Below are 11,038 nucleotides of genomic sequence, written 5' to 3' on the forward strand. Positions count from 1 at the left end.
TTTTCATTGCCTAGAGCAGCAAGTGATCGAATGTTCAGGTTTGGATACCTCTGCTATTCCGGTCGCGCGAATGGACTATTCAATAACTAGAGAAGTTATATTCCTCATGTTCATTTGGTTTCAGATCTTTCAGCATGTTATTCTTTATCTGCCGGGGCTTGCATTATTCACTACCTGTGCAATGTTGATACTTCCCCATGATGACATCTTATCAAGCAAAGACTGTTCTTATCTATGCTCCACAGTTGATTTTTAAATTTGATAAACTGAGTGTATTTACTGAGATGGGGGGTTTCTTACAAAGCAAAATCTACTGCTTACTTAGCCACCTTCTCTTTATTCTCGTTACAAGGAATGCAAATGAGAGTGTTGATTGTTTCCTTATTTGCTTTCTATACAAATGCGAATTGTTGTGATGATTCTACTGTACACCATTTTGCTGAGTAAGGAACCCCATCTCAGCATATACTAGCAAATTGTTGCATGCATGGATAAACATTTGTCAATCTGTGGAAGGCACCACCTCATGAAGAATTCTGTGTGGGGCAGTCAGTCTGTTGAGTGGGTAAGTACATCATCATTCGGACATGGAGCGGTCTTCTTGTTTAAGGATTCCGTGGAGCAGGTCAAGTGCAAATACTATGCGATGTGGTAATAAGCTAGTAACCAATGAATGTATACATTGCTGTAGCATCTCTGTTTGGGTGTATCAAAATGTTAATTTACAATGGCTCCATACATTACCAGTTTGTGTAAGAGCAAATAGTTCAACATTTCCAGTTTTCAAATGTTTTGAATCATACAAGGGACCAAAGTCCAGTCATTTACAGGCGGCAAGAAATACTAATTTTATTTATGCTCCACAGTTTTACTCCTATGTCAGAAGAGATAGACAGAGCTACCGAGATGTGCAGTTTCTTAGTCAGCAAAAATGCACTGCTCACTCGTGTTTAGCCGCCTTCTCTTTATTTTCATTACAAGGAATGCAAATGAGAGCGTTGATATGCAAATTATTGTACACCAAGCTTGCAAGTAGATAGATATGTGGTGCTACTAGTAAACAAGTGAGTGTAGCATTGTTCTGTCTTTCATTGGATAAAACAAATTGATCATCTGAGAGGAATAGATCACATATCCTGAGAGAAATAACATCTGCATCACATATCCTGGCTAGTTTTCAAATGGACTAGAGCTACTCTCAGAACAAGCATCATTGGAACCGATTACGTTGCATTACAAAATATTATCCATAAGCTGTCCTAAAGTTTTGCAAAACCCAACAGCCTACTTGTTCAGGGCTGGAGGCTTGCTGAAGTGGTTGGGGCGCGCAAAATTGCCGGGGACGACGGCATCGAGCTCTGCAATAGCGCTGTCCAGGCTATGCAGCAGCCCTGCCAGTTCGTTGTCAAGTTTCTTCAGTAATTCTTCATTGTCCTTGGTCTCTGGAAGGACCTGCAGGTACTGCCTCCTCTTGTCTCCCAGCTTCTCAGCCCTATTGTACGCCTTCCTTTTTATAAGATCACCAACAGTGCTTCCAGTCCTGTCCGTGTCTCTATGAAAAAGAAACCTGGTACTCTCCTGAAAAGAATGAACACAAGGAAGGATGTAAGTATATATGAACCTTTTGGTAGAATCGCCGACACATAAACCAACAGACAGTTGCATTACTAAAACCAAAAGGGAAATCAGAGTCAAAAGTAACAATATGTGATCTTCTTTACTGAGAATTACTACTCATTCAGGATGTCAATTTTTTGTACTTACATAATGGAGCTCAGGAGATCAAATCACTACTCTACCATGACAAAAAAAACACCTAATGTAAACATGTCATATAGCATATCAACCTCAGCATATGAGGTCAGTATGCTGCAAAACACTTAAATAAACCACCAGCAGGAGCAATTGCCACAGGAGATCAAGCACGTTGCTTCAAAGAAAGAAAGAAAATTATACTAACCAATTCCCAAATATACAGTCCATGAGATGCAGCCAATCTTCAAGGTGATGTTTTCATTTTAAAAGGACAGCTAATCTTGAAGGTGATGTTTTTTATTTCAAAAAACACAGCACAAAAAGCAATTGCAGGTTGTCAGTCAGGAAATCACAGGTTATGCTGTAGGTTTCAATCACAAATGCAGGATTATGACTTGAATATGCTACAAAACACTGGCTAAAATCAGCAGCAGAGATGAAGCACATTGTATCAAAGAGAAAAGCTTATATTCTAGTATTAACTATACTCTCAACCTGTTTATCTGGCATGCAAGTGACCCCCAAAGTGGATATTCTCTGAAGCTGCTCTATGAAAATTACTCACAATTTATTTCTAGGGTTTCAGAGAGAAAAAAGTGCACAAAGTTACCACTGCTGGCGCACGCCTTGGCAGCTTCAGGTATTTCGGCTCAAACTTCATGAACTCATAGGCCTTGAATTGCAACTCCCCTGGGACTGTGTTTGGCGGCACCTGCCAGGTACAACCAACGAGACAACACGAGTTCAACAGGGTAAGGAACAGGGAACGACCGGTGAAGAGAGGGGTGAGGGGAGAGCGGATCAGGACCTGCTGTGCGACGGGGACAACGCCCTGGACCTGCTGGGGAAGGGGGCCTCCGCCCTGGGGAAGGGGGCCGTCGCCGTGGACCTGCTGGGGGGCGCGGCCGCGGCGCCGGTTTGGCTGGCGCTCCATGGTCAGCGGAGAGCGGCGGCGGCGGATTTGGATTGAAAGGGAGACTGCGGGTGGATGCTGCACGCACACCGAAAGAATACTTATATACCAGCGGATTAGGGCAAGCTTTTGTAAGGGAAGGGTGCACGGGCCGTGACCCATTTGGCTGGACACTTTGGGTTTGTGCTTTCAGCCTCATTGCCCTGATGATCCTGAAAAAAATAAGACTGATATGAATACAGTATCGGTGTGATACGGATATGTAAATACTTTATATCTGAGAAGCACTGATACAGAGATACGTTTTACTACTTTTGAAAATAATATAAAAATTATGTTGTCAGCTATTTAACATATATTTAGCAATTGCAGTCCATTATCTAATAATCCCTCCGTTCCTAAATATAAGATTTTCTAGAGATTTCAATAAGGGACATACGGATGTATATAGACATTTCAGAGTGTAGATTCACTCATTTTGCTCAGTATCTAATCCCTTATTGGAATCTCTAAAAAGACTTATATTTAGAAATGGAGGGAGTATCTTCTTATTCATTTATCCATGATTCCAACAAAAAGCAATAAATAACAGCCAATGTTTTCTTGATTTCCGATGATAAAAAAAGTTCATATACCGTACTAAAAAATTATAACCAAAAGTAAGTTTCAGATATAACCTTGGGCGTCAATTATGTATAAAAATCAACAAAACAATAAAATTATCATAATTTATTGCACGAAAACGCCATCTCAAATATACATATGGACAGATAATTTTCCACAAATAATATTTGTATACTTAATGGAATATCCTAGTTGAAGTACTCACCAAGGGTTTTACTGGTAATTCTCCATCATGTGTGGCATGTTTCTTGCCGGGTATTCCAAAGTATTTTTCATCTATCGTGCTAAAAACACTCTTCCGTGTCAACATCGAGAACCAAAATATGTAATACCCAACATTACTCGTAACCAATCACCAGGAAGATGTTCCAATCACATTGGCGTAACGGACAATAGACAAAGTCGAAGCCAATGAAGCTCCAAGAGACCTGTACCTAAAGTCGGAATAAAAGACAACCAAGTTCAGTACAATCTTTGATATGTAATTTTGATGATTAATTATGTATAAAAGAAACAAAATTATAGAATTCAAACAATTAGTTTTAAAACATGAATAAATACAATAGTATTCCTAGTCAAAGTGATATATAGGGTGCAACAAAAGATAAATACAACAACATGAAAAAAGTGGTATAGTACTTCATCATGTGACAAAGAGGGGGAAGGGGGGACGCAATTATGAAATGTACTTTTATGTTCAATTTATTTTGTATTATAAATGTCCACAGTTTTTCGTATAAACTTGGTCAAACATAGATGTGTTTGAACTCGGAAAAATCTTATATGCACTAAATTTTGGAAGGGAGGGAGTATTCTTCAACAACTGGACATGACAATAAGTCAGAGATGAAACCTACTGAAAAGTGAATGGTTTGTGGTGTAGCTACAAACATTAACTTTGGGTATGAATATATATATAGGGATTGACTATTCGTCACCCTGGGTGAGGAATAGTTATTCTTCACCCCCCTCTATTTTACCATCAATGCAACGTAATTTTATGTTCCGTAATTTTTTTCTTATTTCTGATGTAAAAAGAGACTGTAAGAAAACATATAGTCACCATAAAAAATATTTTATGTTATGTAAATTTACAAACGTAAAAACATAGAGTAAAATATACATAAACTACAAAAAAAATTGTCTTATGACCTACATTTTTATTTTCTTATGCCAAATTTGACGTAGTGAATCAATAAGAATGTAACTTTTTGAATTTCAAACGTAATTTATTTAGGAAACGATAGTAAGATTACCTCGGGTGAAGAATAACTTATTCTGCACCCTGGGTGATGAATAGTAGCACTAAAAAATATTTTATGTTATGTAAATTTACAAACGTAAAAACATAGAGTAAAATATACATAAACTACAAAAAAAATTGTCTTATGACCTACATTTTTATTTTCTTATGCCAAATTTGACGTAGTGAATCAATAAGAATGTAACTTTTTGAATTTCAAACGTAATTTATTTAGGAAGCGATAGTAAGATTACCTCGGGTGAAGAATAACTTATTCTACACCCTGGGTGATGAATAGTAGCACTACAAAAATACTATAATACATACAACATTAGAAAATAGTATAATTAGAGGAAAAATTGATGGTACATGGCATGTACAAATATAAAAGTTGTAGCAAAAAAAATATAAATATAAAGAACTTTCTAAATGATGCTTGTGGTCAGCATTAAACTCTTAGATTATTTTTGGGATTGAGCCACATTTAAAATATCCATAACATTAAGCTCATGATTAAGAATTTCAGCCATGGTATTGACCATTTAGTTCTTCTAATTCTAATTTGATGAAAAGGTTAATCGTTTGATCCTACCTCCTAGCTAAGTTATTTGGATATAGATGGAGAGACCAACTTTACAAATTAACAGGGGACAGTTTCAACATTAAAATGTCACTTTACTCACTACTACCATGAATGACTGTTTGAAAATGATGTCTAGCTTACATCAAAACATGGGATTTGGACACATCAGCACCAAACCTGTTTTTTAAGTCGATTATAAGCTCCTGTGCAATCAAAAGAAGAAGCAAAGGCCCTTCACCTTATCTTCGCATTTAAGTTCTTGAGAATTGAAGTCTTTACAACTATATTTTCTAATTGTTTTTTGTTTTCTACAAAAGAATCAAGCCGGTTGTTAAAAACAAATTAAGCCAGAAGAAGTTGATTGGAAAATCAGAATAAATCTAGATGAGAGAAACATCAACAAAAAAAGATATAGAGCTTTCGTGTGACCACCCAAAAGGTAAGAACGAGATGTTTCGTAAGGCTAACCCCAAGTCTAGTAAGAAAACTTCTTTAGATCCTGAAAAAACAATGCAAGGAGCAATTGTAGCAGGAAGACAAGTGACTTTGTTCATTTACGTTGGGATAGACGAGTAACTACCTTTTTATACTCCCTTCGATCCATATTAATTGTCACTCAAACGGATGTATCTAGCACTGAAATACGTCGAGATACATCTGTTTGACCGACAACTAGTATGGATCAGAGGGATTCTAGGGATTGATTGAAGGTCTTGTTGCAAGCAGCTATAGATGAGAACTTAGCACCATTGATGGATGTCTCCACAAACAACTTGTTGTTTCAGAACCATAATCCAGACATGGGAGACAACATTTGGGGCAGGTGGAGTCCCCGCAAGACATACAACTCATGCTAAGAGTGCACTCGTTGCAGAAAGAGCACGTTTCGACGAGGGATCGACGCTGCTTATCTTGACCCTATAAAGGATAAAGAAGGAAATGTAGATATATGAATTTGTGACATGACTACTAACAACTGTAACAAAAATTGTACAACATACAATGATAGACAAAAGAATAATCAGAGAAAAAGCCGAGGGTATGTGGCACGCACAAACATAACAAGGGGTAACAAATAAATATAAATATAGAACTCAATGAACTTTCTAGTTTTTTATTTCCCCCAAATGTACAAAAATAAACACGAAATATTATAGGTCAGGTGTGAATACACCGGTTAGATCTTTAGAATTTCAGCTAGGGTATCGTCCCTCTTTTTAATTAATTAAACACATACCTTTTTAATTAAACATCCAATGTAAATCCAATAGATGATTCTCAAAGTTACATATATAGTGTACGGAAAAATTATCTCTCTTTTTTAGTTTGGATTGGATCTAGCATAGCTATTGGGTCTAGCGAGAGCCATCACTTTTACAAAATCGGGTGATAACAGAGGACGCCGTACATGTATGGCTACGGACAAGTGTTGCACCTTGGTTGGTGTTGTTGACCGATTAACCACGTACAAGAGGGAACGGCTGGCCGGTTCACGGTCCATGGGAGATGAGAGGATAGATTAACCGCCTGCCTGCAGGAGAAGCATACATCTGGTCAGATTAACTAACAGTAAATAAAAAATACAGGAAAGAGGATACCAAAAAAACTTGAACCGATTGACCCAAACATACAAGCTTGGGAAAATCAAATAGGCAGGCAAGAGAAACAGATGCGGTGTGTGGCATGGTTGGTTAGTTGTAAGGATGCTTGTGGAAGAAAGGGCGCGTGGAGAAAATAGGGAGCAGGACAAGGCCGGCCGAGGCAGGACCATGGGTTAGTAAATGAAGGCGCGGGCAAATGAGAGTACATCTAGATGCTAGTAGCAACAACAAGACCAACAAGAAAATAGTTGATGTGTATTATCTAGGGATTCGAGGCCTTGTTGCAAGCAAGTGCAGATAGAAATGCAATCATGGATGGATGGGTGTCTATGTTTCATAAACCAAGCTTGAATCAACATGAGAGGCGTGCCGTTAGAGTCACAGTCGACCCTCGACCGGCCCTTCCACTCCATATATATTAGGAATCGATGGTTTCTCATTATAGCGACAAAGGCAAATGGATGTTACATAGTGAGCACGAAATTTCTGGTGCGAGAATGATAAGACGCACGGTAACTCTCTTCTTTCAAGTATACATGTCTTCTTATCATTTTGCAAGACAAAGGAAAATATAACAAGTGGTGGCAAAAAAAAACCTATAACTATCTGTTTCTTTTATTTCTCCCAAACGATACAACAGATCAACACGAAACTTTACATGCCAACATAATTCTAATGCTACAGTGATTTGATTTTTTAAATGACACAATAAAAATATGTAGAACATTTTAAGCTACAACGATAGGAGTAAATTTGGTTCGAGTTTGTTGGAAAAAGCTTAATCTCAATCCTAAACATTTTCAATTGAACCATATAACTTAGTTTTTCAATTTATTTCTCCTAAACATTGGAAGGTATAATACATTGGTTGTGTCTATACAAAAAGAGGAACATGGACTAGTCCCTGTGACATTTTCATTAAAAAAAAACATGTACACACCCCGGGAGCCCAAGGCTCGAACAGATCCTAAAACAATATGATAATTTCAGCCGAACTTTTAGATCTAGATGCGAACACCCCATTAACAAGTCAACATGAAATTATCGGCATCCCCGTCATTAACGTGCCGTTGTGCTCACCACAAACAAAAACCTATTTAACAGCAAGGCGGCTTGCTTCCACGGCGAGAGGACAGTAATAGAAAGCGTCAAAGACTGATTGAACCAGGTGAAACTGAATGGAAAATCATAACAAATCAAGATTCTAGCAGCAGCTGCAAGAAGGAGAAAAGAAAATAAAAGAATAGAGTGGTGGACGTATTGAAATGGGTGGATGTGTCCGGTTGAGGTGGAGACCACGGCATATAACTCATGCTCCGATTGGTACACATTGGATCCATCCGGCACAACGGGTGGGTTTGCACTCGTGGCCGCCGGCACGGGCTCGCATGCATCCATGGGAACAAAGAGCAGACCCCTCTGCTCTGCTCCCTCCCCCCTCATCTCTGCATATATAACTAGTACTATATAGTAGTAGTAGTATATTACCCCACCACATGTACCTACTGGTACCGCGAGGGAGGTGATGTCCCATCCATGGTCACGCAGTCGCGTCCACACTCATGCGATTTATTCGCTGCCTCTTCACATGCAATAGATAGAGCAGGTGCCAGATCCAGAGTAGTAGTAACGTAGGGAGCAGAGATGAGATCGCTGCCTGCTAGCTAGCTGTGCACCGAACCTGACCGGAGGAAGGACAGGAGCCTCTCGCGGGCCGGCAAGAAATACCGCCTGTTGGCGGCCAGCGGATCTGACCAGCAGGGCTGCATCTGTTGGCGTTCGCCGGCAGGTGGATGAGAGCGCGGCGGCGGTGCGACATGAAACGGCCGGCCGGTTCACGGTTCATGGTGGGGATAATTGATGGATTAAGCCTCCTGCCTGCATGAAGATCCAGAAGATGCATATGGTCAGATTAATTAACAACAAATAAAAATACAGGCAAGTTTGATACAAGAGAAACCTTGAAACGATCGATCCAAACCGACAAGAGTTTGAGGCGAGGCGAGGCGAGGCGAGGCGAGGCATGCAGGCCGGGGAAGTCAGTTGCAAGGACGAACGCTTGGGGAAGAAAGGGCCGGCGCGTACATGGAGAGCAGAGGGAGCCGGACAAGGACGTACGTCGATAGATTACCATGGCCGGCGCCGGCGGCAGACGAAGGTCGGGCCGCCCGGCCGGCCGGCGTGGAGCCCTCAGAGACGAGGGTGAGGGGGGGGGGGCGAGACGAGAGGAGCCTCCAGATCTGATCTGTTCCTCATCACGGGGTCGGGGGAAAGAAAGGAGAGAAAGTCTCCTCGCGTCTGGGTTAAATTTAGGGTTAGATGCACCGCAGCCCGGTCAATCCAGCTGCATGTCGACACCTGTCCTCTCGTCAGTTTTACGTGACGGGAGATATTTTACTTGCTTCGTTTATACACGTACACGTCACAAAAAGAAAACAAAAAAGGGGACAGAGATAAAAACGCCGACGTGACACCACCCGTCACTCTCACTCCTTACTATTCTTGTACTGACTGACCTCTGCTGGCTGGTAGGTGGGTGGGTTGGGCGCAGTAAACTGAGGCTACTGGAACAACAGAGCATGCAGGTACTAGTAATAATTTCAGAGGAGAGCAGACCGGCCGGCCGGCCACCGCCGAGGGGAAGGAAGGAGACTCTCGCCGGCCGCCCAGGTCCCCGGCAAGGAGCGCAGCAGCCGTCACCGGCGGGCCTGCCAGCGGATCTGAGCAGCAGGTCGCCTGGCGTTGTCAGCCGGCGGACCAGCGCAGCCTCAACTGTCGGCCGCCGGCGGATCAGCGCACCGGTCACCGCCCGGCGGGACTGCTCTCGGCAGCAGGCCTATGAGCGGCCACCGGCCGGCCCGACTGCTCTCGGCAGCAGGAGGAGGAGAGCAGCCAAGCGTAGGGGAGGAGGGAGCAGCCGCCACCGGCGGGTGTGCTGTCCGCGGGCGGCGGTGATGGTGCGTGGTGGAGAAGGGCAGATGCAGCGGCGCCTTTGAGTTTGGATAAAAGACGGCTGGGAGTGGGAGATGGGTCGGAAAGAGACTCAACGCCAACCCTAAAATGCTTATATACTCCCCTCCTCCTGGACAAGGCAAGAGAAGAGATGGGACAGCCCACTTTGAGTTCTCTCCATCCTCCTCCCTCTCAGCCCAAGCATGCTAATACTACTAACACTAAAATGAAGATTAATTAGGGCAACAAGTGTGTTTGGACCTCACCTGACCTGGCCTGACTTGGCCTATAAAGAAAGGGTCCAACAAGAAGAGAGGGGCCAAATGGGCTGGCCATTTGGCAAAAAAAAAATTTATACAAATTTATGTTTGGATATATGTTACTGTCAAAATCATCTTCATGTAGTGATATATACTAAACAATCAATTTTATAGATCCCGCAAAAAACAGTTTATCGTTTTTTCATTCAAAACAAGAGTTAATGACTATGAAAGGAATTATTCAAGTTCTTCAGCAGAGGCGTTCAGCCATGTGTTTGAAAATAAATATTCATCAACATGAAATAAGTAATGTTGTATGTCTCTAAAAAATGCCCATAATATTTTCTCTGATACAAAAGTAAAAGGAAAAATAGCAGGACAAATAAGAAAAACATAAATGAAAAAAAGATCTTAAAAAACGTGCGGTAAAAAACGGAAGCCTTGAAATAAAAAATGAAACAACAAGTGTAAGATAGACGCAAGTGCACATAACAAGGACAAAATAACCACATGGTGTGTGTGGTAAAGAAATTGCATATTTGAATTTGAGCTATGATGCTTAAGGTTGTTAGATTAGATAAAAACAAAATCCAAAAAAATAGACAAGAAATAAAGGGAATTAAGGAAATAAATGAACAAATAACTAGAAAATGCAAAAAACAAAGATAAAAAAACAAACAAAACACCTAATGAACAGTCCGTTTATAAGTCGAGCAAATTGCAGGTTTTAGATCTGGTTGGTTGCAAACAATTATTGTGTGCAACTTCCGTGTCCACAAAGATATGCAACCATGCTCTCGAAAAAGGGGCCATAAAAGATATTAGAGAAGACCTGTAAAATTGTGACAAATTTTCAAAATGAATTTAATATGAAAGTACGTACATAAATTCAGATGCTACATAAATAAAAATGTAAATTAACTGAAGAGTATTTTTAAAGAATAGCGGAAAGGAGAGTGCTTGGCTATAGCTCTGGCTGCTTGCACTACACCATATCGGGTTGTTGTGTGTTCTAGGTGAGCCATAAGCCCACAACCTTGTACGGGCTTAGGCCATTGTCAGTGTTTTTCTATCGGCGGTGTCATCGTAGTTCAAGTAGGGAGAGCG

At 41.0% G+C, this 11,038-nt stretch overlaps 1 protein-coding gene across 12 annotated transcripts; it reads right to left on the reverse strand.

Annotated features, from left to right (window-relative positions):
• Positions 1 to 1,065: 1,065 nt before the first annotated feature.
• On the reverse strand, positions 1,066 to 9,744 carry LOC123155593 (uncharacterized). 12 transcript variants are annotated; one of them, XR_006477520.1, is made up of 8 exons: positions 8,680 to 9,270; positions 8,401 to 8,597; positions 6,554 to 6,649; positions 5,699 to 6,036; positions 3,498 to 5,426; positions 2,564 to 2,880; positions 2,366 to 2,467; positions 1,066 to 1,578 (listed from the first exon to the last, which is right to left on the reverse strand). XR_006477520.1 is itself a non-coding variant. In XM_044573752.1 (8 exons), the coding sequence occupies exons 6-8, from the start codon at positions 2,828 to 2,830 to the stop codon at positions 1,285 to 1,287; spliced, it is 663 nt and encodes a 220-aa protein (XP_044429687.1). In that variant the 5' UTR covers positions 2,831 to 2,880; positions 3,498 to 3,726; positions 5,699 to 6,036; positions 6,554 to 6,649; positions 8,401 to 8,597; positions 8,680 to 9,221; the 3' UTR covers positions 1,066 to 1,284. The 12 variants fall into 12 exon arrangements, 3 of the variants coding, with proteins under 3 accessions (XP_044429687.1, XP_044429685.1, XP_044429686.1); XR_006477519.1 differs by having other exon boundaries at positions 3,498 to 5,617; XR_006477521.1 differs by having other exon boundaries at positions 3,498 to 3,726; positions 4,790 to 6,036; positions 8,680 to 9,267.
• Positions 9,745 to 11,038: the final 1,294 nt, after the last annotated feature.

The sequence above is a fragment of the Triticum aestivum genome, chromosome 7B (assembly GCF_018294505.1).
Source record: "Triticum aestivum cultivar Chinese Spring chromosome 7B, IWGSC CS RefSeq v2.1, whole genome shotgun sequence".
NCBI classification, from domain to species: domain Eukaryota; kingdom Viridiplantae; phylum Streptophyta; class Magnoliopsida; order Poales; family Poaceae; genus Triticum; species Triticum aestivum.